The sequence below is a fragment of the Lepisma saccharinum genome, chromosome 29 (genome assembly GCF_977018435.1).
Source record: "Lepisma saccharinum chromosome 29, izLepSacc3.1, whole genome shotgun sequence".
Taxonomy (NCBI): Eukaryota; Metazoa; Arthropoda; class Insecta; order Zygentoma; family Lepismatidae; genus Lepisma; species Lepisma saccharinum.
The window spans coordinates 20,745,040-20,765,439 of NC_139257.1; the positions used below are offsets into that span (position 1 = coordinate 20,745,040).

General features: G+C 37.5%; 1 protein-coding gene across 1 annotated transcript in view; it reads right to left on the reverse strand.

The window, feature by feature from the left end:
• The window catches only part of Pgant35A (polypeptide N-acetylgalactosaminyltransferase 35A), a 49,025-nt gene extending 28,631 nt beyond the window's left edge, over window positions 1-20,394 (reverse strand). The window contains exons 1-6 of the mRNA XM_083115026.1: window positions 19,848-20,394; window positions 17,429-17,595; window positions 14,123-14,253; window positions 8,505-8,749; window positions 6,102-6,219; window positions 1,842-1,994 (exon numbers count right to left, since the gene is read on the reverse strand). Of these exons, the coding sequence (XP_082971152.1) occupies window positions 1,842-1,994; window positions 6,102-6,219; window positions 8,505-8,749; window positions 14,123-14,253; window positions 17,429-17,595; window positions 19,848-20,374 (1,341 nt within the window). The 5' untranslated portion in view covers window positions 20,375-20,394. The remainder of the gene's footprint in view (window positions 1-1,841; window positions 1,995-6,101; window positions 6,220-8,504; window positions 8,750-14,122; window positions 14,254-17,428; window positions 17,596-19,847) is intronic.
• Between the last annotated feature and the right edge of the window lie 6 nt (window positions 20,395-20,400).

The following is a 20,400-nucleotide window of genomic DNA, read 5'->3' on the forward strand; positions in this document are numbered from 1 at the left end:
AAGGAAATGAAAGGTGATGTTTCCCTTGTTTCTTCGAGAAACGATAACTCCGGCTGTAGGCGACGGAAATTCATGGGACTTGGACAGTCAGGTTCAAAATGTCTTTCCCCATCTTATGATGAACCTTAAAGTGGCGAGTTTTATGAAAACTTCTTGCGCGCAAGAAAAATACAGAACACGGCTTTTAACTTCCGTGCCGCAGTCTCCTAACTGTACAACGTTGCACTCCTGCCATTGGCTGATCGCCACGCACACCCTCCGCGTGGCCCCGCCCGATATCGCTTCTAAAAGCGTGCGTCGTATAGCGTCTGCTAAGCTCTTGCTTGCAGATAACAGCGATGACTCATCCAGCGCGAAGAAAAAGTTATTGTTTTGAATCTCGCAAAGCTGTTTTGATTTGACGATAACGACATTCGATCTCCAGAAAGCAAAACAAGAGTTAAAATAACTTCATGTTCTGCGCCTTCTGATAACCACAACTGTAAATTTAATTTACCTTTCTTCAGAACCATTCATGTGGAGGAAAAAAAAAGTGTGTTCAATGTAGGAATGGTCGCTGAGACTGATTAAAAAGACATTATTCAAGGGGAAAACGTTTGGAGGGGTGGGTGTTTGACATCGAGAATACTCCTAAATCCAACATTAAATCGTCGATTAACGTGAGAGTAAATAACGATCTACCATTTTGATATGTGAAAATGCGCAGTTTCATAAAGCTTGTTTTCAGTTCATTTTATGCTGATGGGCTAATCGGGACTAAATATACAGTTTAAAGTGAAATTCAATTCCAAACCCGAATGATTATCAACTGCCACTTGTTTAATGACCTGTCCTACAATACGCTTTGGGTGAAAATAGATCGCAAGTTGCGCATTTCCTCTTTCACGCTGGATTACAATGCAAGTCAAGGAAAGAGTTTGGACTGCTCCCTTGAATGGGGAAGGAGGGTGAATGAAGTTGGTTGAAGCAAAGAAAAGTGACTTTTTTTTTACGATGTATTTTACACAGCCGAACCAGAATGAAAATTACAGCCCTGCCTTTATTTTTTTTGTCTGGTACCTAGAGAGGTTGTGTTGTTTCTCCCGAGAGATCTAATCTTACCAGTTAATCTTGTAACAGACAATGCTCCAGTAAACCCGTATAAAATCCAACATTCATTCTGCCCGATTATCTCCCGACTTTTGCTGGCACCAGTCTGACTGGTGTCAAGATTCTTCGAGTTTCGCTTGCAATAAGCGAGAGATTGTTTTTCTTTCCATAGGTCTCAGTGGAAACGGGTTTCTCATTAACTAGAATTGTAAGAATTTCCTGGAAAAGCAACGACTGTGCACAATTGAAACAAAGTAACATTATTTTAAATTATCTTTTGTGAAAACTTTTTCATGTTCTATTTTCCTTCTCACAACACGCATCCTGTGCATAACAGGTTGTATAACTACCAGGATAAATGGTGTTACCATCTCCTAGGCATCTTTGTGTCCGTTTGAGCTCCCTTTAAGCTGAAAATTGGTGCAAATTCCAATAACGACCCCTTCGAAATAACGACCCTTTTCCCGGGAACTGTGAAAGGTCGTTGAATCGAGAGTTGACTGTAGTAGTTTCTCGTCGTGAAATTTTGCGCATTCTGAGTGTTCAGTTGTTTACAATTCTTATTTGTAATCAAAGTGTATCATAAACCACCTAAACACATCCAGCATAATACATAAAGCATGGAAAACAATATCAATTAAAAATCAAAATTATCCCTTTCCGCTGTTCTAGGAGCATCAGATCCTTCACCATTCTAGTTAAACAACAAAAGAAACACAAAAGTATATGGTCTACACAATCTTGCAACATACTTTATAATCATCCATCCACACATGGGCCACTCGCAGGGAATTTCTCGTCATGGTATCTTCACCCTCAGGTGACCCATATGGCCTCCGCCTGCGAAAAACATGGCCGACACGAGAACATGGGATTATCTCCAGCTTCCCTCCGCACATCCAGATCTAAATTAGTTCAAGGAAAAAGAAAGAAGAAAAAAAGCTCATCAAAATAGCTATGAACTCAATACATAAGTCTTTATTTATTTATACAAAAATCTTCCGATAAACTTAAAGTGATAAATTATTGACTCAATTATGATATTTTTGCCTGAATTTCTTTCAAAATAACTGCCAGCATCACTGAGTTGCACTTTGGGGCCGTGACAGTCAAAACAGCAGATGACCAGTTGTTTTTTTGAGGGATCCCCCCTAGCAACTGGCTAGCAACCACCTGTCACCCACTGGGATAATAAGAAAAACCTGTAACTACTATTCACAAAACTTAAGATTAATAACTATGTTCGTAAGCACAACTAAATGGAGGTTGCACAACTTTGCCACCTAAGCCCGCAGTCCCCACTCGCAAATTCTTCAAATCTTGGGCAAGGAAAAATTGTGTATTGTCTGAATTCTCTTTACTTGGTTTAGAGCACAGTTTGGGAATAAATGTTTGTCCCACGCATGAGTGTTAATTTGCATGAAACTATTTGAAGCAAGATGAGGTCAGAGGTCATTACAGATGTGACATAATTGCATACAAGGATAACCAGAAACCATCTTCAAATAGGATATTCGTAAGCAGGGCCTGGCTATTTATGCACTTAAATTACTGCCCTATAAAGGTGCAAAATAGGAAAATAAAAATACCTTAACTTTTTTAAACGTTTTCTTTCACTTACTGCAAAAACCCTACATGTAAACAGATATTTGTTCTTTTATCAGCTCCTATGATTTAGTGTGCAATAAATGTAAAATTTCTTACATACTATCATGTTTACCTTACTACTGCTATTTTATAAATGAAAGAAAAATTACACTCCTTGCAGGTTACGATTGCACTTGATTACAACATATTTCAAAGTTTCAACCTTGAAGCTTTTGTTTTCAGCAAGAATACTTTTTTTACTCAGAAAAAACTCACTCTGCTTCTCATGATACAATTGGACAATATTTTAAGACAACCATATGTAACATGTCAAGTTCAAGATCACCTATAGACTGTCCATTTCATTGTTGTTGTCTCTCAAAATGAGTAGTTGTCGAGTGTTCCTGCGAGAATGATAGATTACGTTTTATTTCCTTGTTTTGTAAAAGAAACTGGGGGAGTAAACAAAAGTGACAGAAGGAAGTAATTTTATTAAGAAGACCCCCGACTTACATAAATGTGCAGTTATGTAATAAATCTCAAAAATTACAACTACTAGTGCGTATGAACATGTTTGCGGCTTTTGAGTCTTTGACATCCATTGCACTGATGTCATGCATGGTATGTTTGTGAGTGTCCATTCATCACTTTCATCATGTCATCGCTCATCCCCATTTTTCGCAAATTAGCCAAAAGTGGCACAAAAAGTAAAGTAAAATAAAGCAAATCAACCAATATCCGAGTAAATACTGCTGCATGATGTTTCATTTATAACAGTTGGGCTGAAAAGTTCGTAGGCTAACATAGTAAAAAATATTTTTTTGACAAAATTCGATTTTATTATTCAATATAGTTGCCTTCGAGGGCGATACAACGATTATAGCGGTCATACAATTTTTCGATGCCATTTTTATAGTACGATTTCTCTTTAGCCTCAAAATAGGCCTCAGTTTCGGCGATTACCTCTTCATCAGTGCTAAATTTCTTTCCAGCGAGCATTCTTTTAAGGTCTGCAAACAGGAAAAAGTCACTGGGGGCCAGATCTGGAGAATATGGTGGATGGGGAAGCAATTTTATTACGGTTGAATATCGCTAAACATTGCTCTGAATCTTCAAAACGTTGTTGCTTTTGATCGATTGTGAGCACGCGCGGCACCCATTTTGCACACAGCTTTCGCATGTTCAAATATTCATGCACAATATGTCCAACACGTTCCTTTGATATTTTTAAAGTCTCAGCTATCTCGATCAACTTCACTTTACGATCATTTAAAATTATTTTGTGGACTTTTTTGATGTTTTCGTCGGTAACAGCCTCTTTGGGGCGTCCACTGCGTGCATCGTCTTCGATGCTCATTTCGCCTCGTTTAAATTTAGCAAACCACTTCTCAACGGTTGATTTTCCTGGTGCAGAGTCCGAATAATGTTTATCAAGCCAAGCCTTGGCTTCAACAGTATTTTTTTTCGCCAAAAAGCAATGCTTTATTAACACACGAAATTCTTTTTTATCCATTTTTTCACAATAACAAAAGCTGCTTCACTCACAATGCTATATATCACGAACTAATTATCCGGCAGCTGTGAAATTTATACACGTATCTTTTGAAGGTTAGTACTAAGTAAAAATCACATGGATTTAATTCTAGTAACGCCATCTATGAGTCAGCCTACGAACTTTTCAGCCCAACTGTTAAAATAATACTGTGTAAATAATATATTTGGTCTAGGAATTAATTCGTGCGCCTGGACAAGAGATGGCGTAACGAGCATATCGTCCCACAGTTCCGTGTAGCCACACATGCGTTGAAAACTCCTGTCAGCGCGCATCGTTGTAGTATAGGGCAGTTGATTGACGCGTCAACAACAGCATTTTGTAGTCAACTGAACATGGCACAGTTCGTGCCAGATAAAGTGTTTTTGCGGGGTGTTCTGCTTCATTACTTTAACATGCAGAAAAGTGCTACCGAAAGTCATCGTATTTTGGTGGAAGTGTATGGTGACCATGCGCTAGATGAGCGAACGTGTCAGAAGTGGTTTGCACGGTTTAGAAGTGGTAATTTCGGCCTGGAAGACCAAGAGCGACCTGGACAGCCAAAAAAATTTGAAGACGAAGAATTGAGAGCATTGCTCGATCAGGATTCGTGTCAAACGCAGGAAGAACTTGCAGAAGCATTAGGAGTTGATCAAACAACAGTTTCCAAATGCCTCAAAGCCATGGGAATGATTCAAAAGATGTCACATTGGGTTCCACATGAATTGAAAGACAGAGACGTTGAAAGACGAAAAACCATTTGCGAATTGCTGCTTCAAAGACAGAAAAGAAAGGGGTTTTTGCATAGCATTGTTACTGGCGATGAGAAGTGGATCCATTACGAGAACCCGAAACGAAAAAAGGCCTGGGTGAAGCCAAGTGAACCAGGTCCATCACAACCGAAACGAGATATTCACTGTGCAAAGGTTATGCTGTGCATATGGTGGGATATGAAAGGTAAGGTGTACTATGAGCTGCTGCAACCGGGTGAAACTATTAATGGAGAACGTTATCGACGACAATTAATGGGTTTGAAGCAAGCTCTGGCCAGGAAACGACCAGAATGGGAAAACAAACATGATAAACTTATTTTTCAACATGATAACGCTCGCCCACATGTCGCAAAACCGGTCAAAACCTATTTAGAAAATGTCGGATGGGAAGTTTTACCCCACCCGCCGTATTCACCAGACGTTGCTCCTTCGGACTACTACTTGTTCGATTGTATGAATAACGATTTGATTGGACAGTGGTTCACTTCTTCAGAAGATATCGAAAAATGGGTCTCTGACTGGATTGCTTCAAAGGATGAGGACTTCTTTCGCCACGGAATCCGTAACTTGCCTGACAGATGGGCAAAAGTGGTGGCTCGCGATGGACAATATTTTTCTTAAGGTATTTATGTATTTTGTGTTTGAACTACAGCTTCAATGTGTGCGTAACAACCACACGAATTAATTCCTAGACCAAATACATACATATAATAATTATAAATATTGCAGTTTCTTACGGAGTTACACTTAAGCAATTTACAAATTCGACTTACGTAAAATTCAAGTTGAGTAAAGGTTTACAGAATGCATTACTTACGTTAACTCAGGGGGGTTACTGTACACACAACACACAAACGTAAAGTACAACTTTAGTAGTGTTTCCTAGCTCTAAAATATACCAATGATTCATATATGCACTTGCAAATGCAATATGCGTAACTATCCAGGTCCTATTCATAAGCTTTCAAGACTGATGGTAAAGTGCATCACAGTTGATGGGAACACATTGGGAAAAAAATAGAATGTTACATTGCAATGCTTCTAAAGGCTTTCTAGACAAATTGATCTTGATATTTGAATGCCCCTTGCATTTGACAAGTAATAAAAATATTATAACTAACCCTGAACGACATTTCCAAATTCTCTCCTCCCCAGATATTCATTCCTGAGTCATACTCGCCCATCTCTTCAAAATAAGATCTGTCAATGGCAAATAATCCTCCTGCCATTGTGGGTGACCTGGAAAAAAACATAAAATTATGAATACAATACACATACAATATCAAAACATTACAGGAAAATAGCACAGAAAAGAAATAGAGTTAAAAAATGAAAGATTCGGATTAATACATGACAGAAAATCAACAAGTGAAATATATTAATCAAAATTAGAGATACGAGGAGAATTGAAGTAGTCAAGTTCTGACATGCTTTTGTTAGAAGAAAAGTATTTTTCACAACACACCCTTCCTTGCACCACTTTTCTACATGGTCACCACCTTTATCAGATGGCTGAGACAGCAGTAATCCCAATGGTTGTAAATTCTTTAGGAGTCTCCCCGATGGCATAGTGGTATCACCCATAGGTGTGCACAGACCCATTGATTAGGAAGGGGGGGGGGGGTAAAAGCCTTGAAAGTTCATTCGGGGAAGAAAAACCTCATTTTATCTCACTGTTTTAGTTTTGTTGCATTGATGGGTATTTGTGTGTGTATATATATATATATATATAAAATTATTTAAATACAATACATAATCAACGCATCAGCCCCATAACAAACCAACAGCACAAATGATATAAATGGTATCTGAAATGTGGCGCTCCTTTTCCTCCAAACCAAACTGTCATAACAGCAATTGTCTGAAGCATTTAGTTGTTCTTGGTTCTCCCTGGCAATTTACAATTTATTACAGCAAATAAATTGCGAGCGAAGCGAGCAAGAAATTTTTTTTGATCCACATTTTTGCAAATTGAAAACAGCATTCATTTCATAGGATGCAAAAATTTCCACGCGAGGCCATAGCATTCTCTTTTACAATTTTTCTATTCAGATCGTTCGGCGCCCAGGGACAACTCCTGCTGCACCCTAGCTACGGCTATGAAGTTGACAAGACTGTAAGAAAAGCAGACATTGCGAGTGAAGCGAGAAAGAAAATTTTACGAAATGTATTTTTATTTGTATAAAATTTGAAGTCGATGGGGCAATTGCCCCTCTGTGCTCCCTTCCCCCGTTGTTGCTTTGATCTTTCATGGGTTTCAAAATACTTCATTTTCACCTATAATATCGTTTAATAACAGCGATAAGATTTCTCTAAACTAAATTTCTAGGTGAAAGTATAATAATGTAGGGGCATGGAACATCCGGAAGGGGGTAGGATGACCACACCTCCCCCTTCGAAAACGAATATCCACATAAAAGTATATATTTCACATGTATATATTTTACATTAATTATTATGCAATGGGGGGGGGGGGCACAGGAATGCGAAAATTTCAAATTCAAGTGTGTTTTTTGAGGGGGCAGCACTATTATAGGGGTAATATGCCCCACGGAAAAATATCTTGCTTGTCCCTTCGTGGAAAAATCCGAGAACTTCAGTGATTAGGAGGGGCAATTGCCTCCCCTTGACTCCCTGTGTGCACACCTATGGTATCACAGTCGCCTTGAAATCAAGGGGTCCTGGGTTCGACACCCGGTGGAGGCACATAGTAGTTCGGATCCCACTTTAAATACATCCAGTCCCGATTAGCCTTACTGTGCATAAAATGGACTTAAAACACCAACTCAATTAATCAATCAATAAATTTTTGAGGATGGCTGGAATTACACCTTCCCCAGTGCCATGAATTTTCTTGAATGTTTGCATAATCACTGGAGGTAATTTTATATTAAAAGTGTTTGTTATAAAAGTAATATCAGTTGTGGGAGAAAAACTTGACGTACAGAGCTTGGTTGCTGGCTTAACCACGACTGCTTCATGAACTTCACTGCAGAACACCCTGTATTCAATTCATACCCAAAACGTCTAACCTCACGCATCAATACACCGTCCTTGCTTACATGATCTAACTAGTGTGATATATTGACTGTTGGTTTTTCCAAACATTTCAACATGAAAATAAATAAATATTTCAAATATATTTAGGTTATCTTAATTTTATTCCTTCTTACCCTATAGTTTTGAATGATTGATTTACTTTATTTTACTTAGCTTTTCTGCTACTTTTGGCTAATCGCAAAGATGAGGATGAGTGATGATATGATGAAATTGATGATAAAGAACACCCATGCCCAGGTTCGGATTCATACCTGAGACCCCTGGAACCATAGCATGCTGTGCTAACCACTTCACCATGGAAGTCGGCTCTATAGTTTTGAACCCTGGTGGAAAAGGAATATGAAGTAGGCAAAATAGGAATAGGAGCCAGGTTCAAGTGGGAACAGCTTACTCACAAAGAATTCATCTGTTAGAAAATCAGCAAGCTTGTCAATGATGCTCAAGAGCACTCAATAATAACTTACTTGATGGGTTTCACGAAGTCCTCATCCTTTGCCAGTGATCCTGCTGGGACGTTTTCCCACTTGAAGTGGAGGCCCCAGTTGAAGCCTCCACGAACCAGGGGTGATGCAGTGTACTGGAACGTGTCCGCATTAATAATGTCAATCACTGGAGTGGCAATATTACTTCTGTCTATCTTGATACGACTCATTAAAGGCTGCACCCAGTCCTTGTTCACCTCACAGTGACTGTCCAAGAACACAAGAACCTGAAACAGAACGTACAGTGAAAATGCAACACATGGAAGTATAGTTGTCATCCTAAAAGCAACCTCACTTTACTTCAAAGAAAGTAACAACCACATGTCAGGTCCACGTGGAGTCCAATAAATTGTCCAGTGAAACCTTTCCCACCAATAGCGTCCGTCCAAGAAATGACAGCTCTCGTCAAGTCCACGTGGAGTCCAATAAATCGTCCCCTGAAACCTTTCCCACCAATAGCATCCGTCCAAGAAATGACAGCTCTCGTCAAGTCCACGTGGACTAAATGAGATGTTGCTAATTCAGTTTCTTTAGAGATTTCTAAACGTGAGGTTGCAGTTCTCTATCTTTGCTAGGTTATTGTGTTTTGCTATTTTTTATGCAATATAAATACCTTGGGAGTAAAACGTCACAGTGAATGAATGGATGTCTGAACACTGCAGGTAAAAGTGACAACAGCGCTTTGCCGAAAAACAGGTGGTGGCTCAAAACCAGATATGGGTCTAGTCGGGCTTCCTCTGGGGTTCTGTCAAAGATGCCGAACTGGTGATACTTTCAAGACTAGCACTATACTGAAATATAACACATTGAAAATAGTTGAAATACCGTATTTACGCGTGTATAATATGCACCCTGGTTTTTCATGGGGAAAAGCGACAAGCAATTATATCTCGTATTTAATGCACAGTACAATTCAGGTTCAAGAAATGGTTTTCTTAGTTGAAGGTTATAATGCTGTTGCTATACCAATATAGAGTGAATGATACCGTTTCTATTCAATGAGTCACCTGTTGCTATGCGTATACAATGAGTCGCCAGCCCCCCCCCCCCCCACACACACTCTCCACTTTGTTTAGCATCGCAAACACACTTCTGTATTGACCTTGTTTATTCTGTAGTACACAGTCCGACAATTAAATAATGAGACGATTTTATGTTGTCCCACGTGTGCATTCTGTCTGTAAAGTAACGCGTTCATGGTATAGTGTGGTCCATAATATACAACCTGGCAACATTTCATGAACATGTGATGGGCATGTTGGGAATTATGAGGGAGGTGTAAGGGTGTCATCACGTAATCGCCATGGAGCAGCAAGTGAACATCAAGTTTCATGAAAGACATTCTAGAAACTGCTTGCGGGGACTAAATTTTATTGAATTCCATTGTTGTGGGGGATCAAACAGAGCATTTTCGCTATGGTCCTCATATGAAATGACAAATCGCAGAATGGAAATCTTTAAATTTACCAAGAGGCAAAAAAATGCAGCTTCAAAAATCAAAGGTGAAGACAATGTTGTGTTTTTTAACGACATCAAAGGCATTTTTCATCATGTATTTGTTCCAGAGGGTGAAACTGTAATTGGTTGCTAGTATCGTAGTGCTCTGAATAATTATGGAAGAGACCTAACCGTGTCTGACCACAGTATCCCAAACTGGGCAGTTGGTTCCTGCTCCACGATAATGCATGGTGTCAGCAAGCAGTGGTTGTCTAGATCCAAAAACAAGTGAGAGTGTTGAATCATCCTCTCTACTCCTCAGGTTTACACCCTGAGATTATTTTCTGTTTCCAAAAGTGAAGCCGCTACTGAAATTACGCACTTTTGATGAATACAGGAACATCCAACAGGTGTGACGTCCAATATTCAAGTCATATCACATGAAGACTTGTAGATGTCATTTCAATTGTTGGCCAACCATGCCAATTGCTGTATTGATGCAGTAGGGGTGTACCTTGAGTAATAAACAGGCAATGTTCAAATATTTTGTTTCCTTTTCATTTGTTAACATCTGTCTCATTACTTAATTGTCAGACTGTGTATATAGAAGAAAGCGAGATCAAAATTACGTTACGAATTTGCAGCGCTCAGGAAGTTATTTTCTATTATTTCTCGCCCAACAAATACCGCTGTTACACATTCTGTGTGAGAGGAGGTGCATTCTCAAATTCTGCCAGAATGGAACCACTTTTCTCGGTGTCACAAAACGATTCGTTACAACGTGAAAAATCATGGGAAATGGCCTTTTCACTTTTATAGTGTTTTCTAAAAAAATATTATTATGAAAGATATCCAACCTGGTAATTTATATTTGCACCTGTTGATATATACATATTATACACAGTGACATAGTGATAACATGTTTCGTTTCACGTTGGGCTTCCAAATTATTCCGTGCATAATACGCACCACAGTTTATGGGGCAAAAATTTTGGAAAAAAGTGTGCATGAGTAAATATGACTTTCAGAAAATATTTCTAAGGTGTTTGGGGTAAAGGAACTAAGTCACAAACTGCAATTTTCCGTTGCTTTCATCTGGGTTCACACTGCAGTGGCATAAATAACACCCTCTGCAACCTCTGTGGTGCAGGCAGGGGGGGGGGGGCACACAAGCTTCGGGGGCGCAGTAAGATTGATAAACAGAAAATGTTAATCACTAGAAAAGTAGAAAGTGGATTACCAGATTAGAAGAGAACCTTCATTAGCTGAATAGATCAAGTCATTGTTTACGTAGCCGAATGGTAGACTACAGGCAAGAAAATGTGCTGGCAATAATAACTTTTCCACCCCCCCCCCTACCTGCTTTTCAGCAAATTTTGATGTAACTATGCTGCTGCCTTATATTGTTAAGTCTCTTTTGTAGTTGTTATTGTTAATGAAGTGAGAAATGTTTAAAACAAACGTCCAAGTGGTGCTGAATTTCGAAAAGAGGAAGAAAGAAAAGGAATAAAACGCAAAGAAATATCCTGAGATCCATTCCATTTAAAACCTGGCAGCAGTAGTCATTGGTGGATTTAGCGGGAAGGGTACGGAGGCACGTGCCCCTCCCAAAATGGGAGACTAAGTATTTTATAAAGTATTGACAGTATTCTATTACAACAAACAATGTTCGAGCAATTTTTTTAGGCAGTAAGAGAATTCTGCATACATTAATCAGGATTAGATTTACTAGTCACTTAAATAAGTCGACACCAGAAAGTCAAATCCTAGGATTGTTGGTTACAAAGCAGTAGATCAATATTTCCCATTTTCATGACAGTTTCACCTGATGAAATGATTTCTCAAGCTTATCCCCTCTTTCTGAAACCACTGTTAATACAAATAACTTATAACTACAAAAAACTATACTAATGTTATCACTTTGTAATCAAAGGGTTGTGGGTTCGTTTCCTGGTTGAAGTTCAAATTCCACTTTAATCTGACCTCAAATTATACTTAAAACAAGACATTCTAGAGCAGCACGACACACTTCTTAAACGTCACGAATTTTCATTCATTCGTTATTATAATATAGCATTTTTCACAGTTTGTCGTCTTAACATTTCATACTAATTTTTACATTGATTCAAATTACATGTATGCATTTTCAATTTTGTACATACCTAATATGAATGTATGGGTGAATTAATATTTTAGAAAGAAAGCTTTTTTTTAAAAAAACAAGTAGGGGTGGTGCACAACTGAAAGTTGCGGAGGGGCGCAGAGTATGTTAGTTACGCTACTGCCACACTGAATCAATATTGAATATATTATAAGTATAATTTTATGTTAGGCATGTGTAAAGATTCTAAACAGTGATGATCTAACATATATGTAATGTTTGCTATTTAAAGAATAAACATAAAGAACGGTATGCTGTAAAATTGCATATTTTGACTTTGCGTGCTTTTACAAGAACAGCCTAGATTTTTAACATTTTAGTAATGGGACAAATAAATGAGTATACCATCTACCTACCAAATATCCTCCAATTTACTGAAAAATAATGGTATATTGTAATTATTTAATGTTAATAGATTGAGGTTAATCCAAAAGTTAGTTTCAGTTCGAATTTTTGTTTTTTAAGTCCACGATATGCGCAGATAGGCTAATCGAGACTGGACCTACAGTTAAAGTGGGATCAGAAATACTGAGTGCCTTCACTGGATATCAAACCTAGCATCCCCTGATTAGAAGGCAACAATGTTGTCGCTACCCATTGAAGAGGTCCTAATGCAAGAGTTAGGACCAACAATGAAGAAAATGAATGTGTTGTAACTTTCTCAGTTTTTTTTTAATATGAAGATAACACGTGGCATGAAACCTCATTTGGTAACTGTACCAATTGTTTTATGATTTTTTCAAATTCTCCTAGCAGGAAGACTAATTATCATAGAATTTTGGCAATCATTGTCACACGAAATTTGAACCTTCATTAAAGTAATGAGCACTGTTTGGATTTTTTTAAAAAAAGTTATTAAGGTTGAAAAAAACAACTTAAAAATTACCTTACGCAAGCATGCACGCTTCCCATGAACAATGTATTTTCCATTGACAAGCAACTGTAAGTATCATAGACTAGTGGGAATTAATGTAGAAGTAAATTGGAACCTTAGTAGAATGCATTTAGGAACTTTATTTTAATGATAAGAGAACCATACCTGGCTTGCCTAACTAGGAAAGCATGTATTGAACAAAATCTTAAGTAATCACTAAAACTCCGCAGTATACAATTTATATACAATAAATTTTGCCTTGGTCAGCATATTAATGTTTTATTAACATGGAAACAAGGCTCAACAGTGTTACCATCCGCAGTATATGTTAACAGAAGTAAATTGAAATTGAACCATGTAAAGATTGCATTCGTAGCATGATGAAATCACAATAAAACAAAAGGGACTTGGGCCCATCATTTCTTGAAATGTTTCTCACATTACCATTTTAATATATAAAAAAAAGTATATTCGACAGTCAATCCTTGATACTTCAGACTGTTACACTAATTCATCTAATACAATGTAAAATAACTCAAAGAAAGGGAACAACTTAAGATGACCGGACCCCTCCTCGATTTTGTTCATATTTGGCGTACTCACTAATTGAGGCCTCCTAATCACGAATCTGAAGTTAAAAGTTGTCGGAAACGTCTAGAAATTGCAAAATAAGCTAAAATAAGGCATTAGTTTTCGGAATGGAAACAGACAATTTTCACGAAATTTTTTGTTTCACAAGGAAATATATATATTCCTGATACTACCACGATACCAAATTTTACTATGTTTGCCTAACTTAACCACACGTCAATGATTCGTGGGGCTAGCGTCAATGGTTCACAATTATTTTGCAATTTCTAGGTCCTGATACTACCACGACATGAAATTTTAACTATGTTTGTCTAACCTAAACACACGTCAATGGTTCGTGGGGCTAGCGCCAATGGTTCGTGGGGTTAGCGTCAATGGTTTGTAATTATTTTGCAATTTCTAGACGTTTCAGACACATTTTAACTTCAGATTCGTCATTAGCAGGCCTCAATTAGTAAGTATGTCAAATATGAAGAAAATTGGAGAGGGGTCCGGTCATCTTAAGTCAAACCAAAGAAAGTACCCTAGAATACCAACCTCCCCTTTTGCCTGCTTCGCACCGAACATCCTTGCTCTTACCAGCCCTTCTCTTCGTGGAGTCTTCACCAACAGAACTTTCTCTGGAAGATTCTGAAGTATATATGCCTTTAGATCTTCATGCAACCCTTCTGAAAATATTCAGAAAACAACAAATTACTAAAGGTTTATTGAGGGCAAAAAATTACCAAGTAATTTTTATTAACACTTATAAAATTCAAAGATGTACCTGAAGTGATTAAACACGTAAAATTGATGATTTTGCCAACCCAGAACAACATGGGCCTTCAACACAACATGCATATTAAAACATTTCACGGCATAATAATCATTTACGCCAAACTGTTTTGCAAAAAAGTGGGGTATGACCATTGTGCAGGTATTATCGGTACTTAAAAATCATTTACTACTAAACAGTATTTGGTGCAAGATTAGAATGCACAGAATACTCGTGAATATATGTTACAATTGAATAGTCTAAATCAACGCACATCACTTCTTTGTGACACTACAATGAGCATTTTTCCAGTTTGAAAAAAAAGTTAACGCGTTAGTTATTATTGAATTGTGCATTACAGTCAAAATATTACAAAATTCAAAATACCACAGTGTTTTGAAGTATGGATCTACAAAATTTAATGTTCTGTGTCCGAAGATTCTTCGCTGCTATAATTGGTTTCATTATCTTAAATTCCATTGTGACGATTACGCAATGAAAGGACTGTAACAATGCTGAAAAACATTTACCCATTACATCTACAGAGTGCCTGAAATAAGTTCTAAAGTTTCAGGAGTGTATAATGAAGTATATAAAATGTGAAAAAGTATATATAAGGGAGACAGAGCAAAACTATTACAATAAAAAAGAGAATTAATGGCCCCTGTACAAGATATACACAATAGTGACCAGATTTAGTGAACATTCACAATACAATATGGAAGAGGGTGAGAGACTCGAACGATTACGAGCAAGCAAAAGTGGTTCCATGCAATACTCTAATGGGAAACATTGTTATTATCAGGGCCCGGATTCTGATGACATTTGATCTTTTAACTGGTGCAACGTAAACATTGCTAACTAGTACAGAAATCCTGGCCAACCTCCTCGGGTTGAAGAAATGTAATTTTTTTGGGTCATTTTTTAAAATTTTCCGTCATTTTAGGTCATTTTTTAAAAAAAATTGTATCATTGTATGCTGAAACATAAGAAGTTCAACAATTTCTGTTTTGTCTGAATGTTATCTTGCGGTACTTACTCTGTACCAGCACAACAAAACCTGTCTGAAAATCGTGAAATGCAACATTGTCGAGTTTCTTATTCACAGTCCGTACAACACACCAAGGTGAAGAAGCAATTGTTAAATTGTTTGTTTTGGAATGAAGAAAAAAAGTTTATTTTGATAATTAACACTAAATACCGCATGCTTGAGAATCAAAGGAAAGCGACAGCTTAAATGTTGGTGCAGCTGAACGTTGTATTTTTTAAGGTCACTCAGCAAGAACATTTGCATCTTAGTCCAATATTCATGGTTAGGAGGGTGTGACTTCTGTTTCTTTTATTCGTGAGTTTAGTTGTCGAGTGGACTTAAAATGCTCAAGATAAAGCCATCTAAAGCTGCTCATTTGAAGAAGATAATCTCAGAATTCGGTGAGGACATATATTTGTGAATTCTTCCCAATGTTATTGATTGTGATCCATAAAGTAGGTGTAAAATATAAATATATTGTATTTTCAATAAGCAGATTGAAATTTGCATGAATTTTTGGGTCATTTTTCAAAGATTTTAGGTCATTTTACAGGATTTTTGTTGTCATTTTAAAGGTAATTTTTCATCAAAATCTGGGCACTTGTTATTATTATTGTAGACATAGAGGTGTAATGCAGGCCTGCCTATGACTCAAACCTGAATCTCTGATATTTAATGCTAATTCTATAACAACTGAGCTACTATCCCTGGATTTCTCACTTATGCCGTTCAGACTTGCATATGGATATAAAGATTGGGTATGACTTGAGATGACCGGACCCCTCTCCGATTTTCTTCATATTTCACATACTCACTAATTGAGGCCTCCTAATCACGAATCTGAAGTTAAAATTTGTCGGTCACGTCTAGAAATTGCGAACCATTGATGCTAGCCTCACAAACCATTTGCGCTAGCCCCACGAACCATTGGCGCTAGCCCCACGAACCATTGGTGCTAGCCCCACGAACCATTGGCACGTGGTTAGGTTAGTTTCGGTTAGGTTAGGCAAAAATAGTTAAAATTTGGTGTCAAGGAAGTATCAGGATCTAGAAATTGGAAATAATTGCCAACCATTGATGCTAGCACCATGAACCATTTGAGCGTGGTTAGGTTAGTTTGGTTAGGCAAACATAGTTAAAATTTGGTGTCATGGTAGTATCAGGAATATATATATTTGGTTGTGAAACAAAAAATTTCGCGAAAATCGACAGTTTCCATTCCGAATACTAACGCCTTGTTTTAGCTTATTTTGCATTTTCTAGAAGTTTCCGACAAATTTTAACTTCACATTCGTGATTAGGAAGCCTCAATTAGTGAGTATGCCAAATATGAAGAAAATCTGAGTGGGGTCCGGTCATCTCACGTCCTTCCAAAGATTGCAACCATGCGTATATGGGTATATACGTACTTAACATACAAAGAACATCCATGCTCAGGCTATAACATGATTGATTGATTTGGTTTATTTTACTTCGCTTTTCTGCCACTTTTGGCTAATTGCTAAGATGAGGATGAGCGATGATATGAATAAATTTAAAGGACACACAAAGAACACCCATGTCCAAGCTGGGATTCAAACCCGGGACCTCTGGCATCGTAGCACACTGTGCTAACCACTCTCTCATGGAGGCCAGCACTTTATGACATGAACCTGGATCCATCAGTAGCAAAGTAGTGGTCAGCCACTTGGGTGGCAACAATGAGAATGAATGAAGAACTGATGACAGAAAAATGCACCTATTTGATCCTGGGACCTCTTGCTTCATACAGTGTGAACAAAAGAAGCCCTCAAAAAAGAGAAAAAGAACATTAGGTAAGTAGCAAAAGAAGGAAGAAACCATACAATGTGCATGTTTCAAAACAATTTAAGAATTTCAGATAAGCAATGTCAATGATAAGATAAATCTGTTGCCTGTCTTCTAACCAGCTGAATGAGCTGTTAAGAATTTCCAATCTTGTCAAGTGGAAGGAAAAAAGCTCATTATGTATCCATTACACTGTTTTTTTCAAAAAAACATGTGTGTCAGAGAGATTACAAAGTTATATCTACACACTTACCTATCTCGCTGCTATCATCAACCAGCAGAACTTCTTTGAGCAAATGGCTTGGCGTACGGTCGACCACGCTGTGAGCAGTTCTGAGTAGGGTGTCCTTATCTTCATTGAAGAAGCAAATCACTATGCTGGCTGTAGGTAGTTCTTGGGGGTAGACTTGATCTTTACATCTACCCAAAAGAAAATCATTACCAAGAATACAGTTGCAAACCTATTAGCATGACTTGGCAAGAAACATACAAGTATCAAAATAATGGTTCTCACAACACACTAAATTCAACAAATACAAATTCAAAATATGGACTATAGGCTAGTTGCTACAAGCTGTATAATAGAAAAACTTAATTTCAGTGTCTTCATTCTTACTTTCTCATGACTTGCTAATATACAAGGTTGGCCAAAAGAAAGTTTTTATTGTAGAGTTGAAAAATGACAAATATGACACAAGTGGTTAAGACTAAGTTCATTTAGATAAAGAAATCACTTAACGCTGAGGGCCAAAAAGCGCCTTATTTATAAAGGTGTCACGTTACCTATATTGAAAATCAATAGGCTCAGGTTCCGATTGTTTAATTCTGAACTAAATGGCACATGTGCATTTTTTACATGGTTTGAGCTTCATTCATGTCTGTTAACACATACCGACTCTTAGTGATGACTTGCTGTGTGCTTTCTGGAAAACGATTTTCCTCTTACATATATTCCTATGCGATTTTGTTTGAGAGCAGCCATTTGTTTACTGTCGTCTTGGATACATACTGCTGCTGCCACCTACTTCACATGTGTGAGGTGCGAAGGGAAATTATGTCTATAAATGCTTTCATTGTTAGGTTAGGCACGTTAGGTTTAGGACTCTTAGAATGAACAAAACATCCCTAAATGCTTTTGTTGTTAGGTTAGGTGGGTCAGGTTTATGGCTCTTAGTATTAAATTAATGCCCATAAACGTTTCCAACACCTGATCACATAATGCCTGGTCAAGCATGAAATTGCCTTCAAGCCTTGCATAAAAATCTTCCGGAACTGCATGTCAGAGACAAATATAAACCAAAAATGGCTGCTCTCTGCAAAGTACAGGTGCTCACTTAAGTTACTTTTCAAATCATAAGGTCTCGAATAAATAATACTTAGTGAAGCTTTCAACTGTGCTAATCAGTTTCTCTAAGCTCCGAACTTCCTTCCAGAATCATTTCCAGTATTCTAAAGTACTTGCTAACATTCCTACAAAACTCATTAAAAATCATTAAACATACGAAACCATCACCAATCAATACAGAAATGTGTACTAGATGAGGAGAAACATTATCAATGTTACATGGATTAACTAACAAACGTATTCAAAACAATAATGAAAATTTTGAAAATGTTAAAGTACATTATAAACAAACCTACTTTTAGGTCTATGCCACAAACATAAACAAATGGTTTAAAAATCAATGTGCAGTTTACTAAAATGTGAATATTGCTATCAGTGGATGCACCATCCTTTCTGCTGTGAGTGGGGCACTGTCAAAGATTTGGTTGGGTCAGATCTTCACATAAAAATGTATTTTCATATTCAGGATCTAAGAAGACAGGTCTATTCCCATTAAATTCATTCATGTTGATGACCGGGAGAGCTAGGGCCCACCCATGCAAAATAGATTGGGAAGTTTCTTCCTAAATGTCTAATTATCAAATTATCATTATCGGTATCAGGTTTTATTTTTCTTTCAGTATCATGAACAAAAAGTCGCAAACATATGCAGTACAAATAAGCGGTAAATGTCTGTTATATCGGAGGGACATTTCTATCGGATATTTTCAGTTTCAAATGGTTCGTACTTACCAATTGTGTATTGCGGAACATAGTTGAAAGTGCCATTATGCTTTTTACAGGAAAGTAACTTCGATTTTTCACATAACGAGTAATTCTTTTGGGTCCTTTCTTACATTGCAGAACATACAATATGGCGCGCACAGCTGTGGATCATTGCGCGTTGTGCTTGTGTTTTGTCGATTCGGAGTGGGTATGCAGTGTTTCAACCTTCTTAACCAAAAAATACCTACTTTCGTGTTCATTATGTCATCACAAAACATTGACGGATAGCCCAAAAAACCATTCACGATAGTCCCACGGACCATTAACACTGGCGAGACCGCGTGACTTTCGACGCTCGCGCCATCTGCAGGTACATAATGAAAAAATGGCATAATGTTGTTGCTTTGCACAAAATGCACGTTTATTATATCAAAAGTGCTAATTTCTTATTGTGCAGCATTCTACGGTGAGAAAATACCTCCACAAACTTTCAAAATGCTACAGAAACTCATTTCCGTAAGTAGTTTCTTCTGTAAAAATGAAGAAATGTGTCTCCGATATAACAGACATTTACCAAATAAGCTACCGACATACTGGAGTTCACCTTACTAATTATACTTACAATGCATGTCTTGTATCCGGTACATCTCGATGATAGCTCAATCGATGACTAACAAGAACATTAAAAGCATGGTTCTTGTATCCTTTGTCTCTCATCTCTTGGTCTGCTACAGACTGCACCATGCCCAAATCATCCATATCAAACTGTTTATTGTCAGCTCTTGGAGACTTTGGTTGCAGCTGTTTGATAAGTGCATCACTATTTTTATACTTGCTTCTGTGGTGTGTTGGTTTACCAATAACACCATAAGGAGCATTATCATCTATTTCATTCGTCTCAATCATGTTTAAGGCTTTATTAGGTTTAACATAAAATTGTTTCATTCCTATCGTTTCTGGTGTGTGTATTTTTATGTGCTGATTGAATTGTTTATCTTTGGTCCTAACTTTATTGCTTTTTCCACCAAAAGTTTCGTACAAGGCCCATTCCTTGTTCAATCTTGAGCATAGATATAAACTTACTGTCCACGTTACAGATGCAACTATAACTCCCAGAACAAAGGAGTTGCAACGACGAAAACAAATCATTTCGAGAATAAGCTGGATGTACAGGG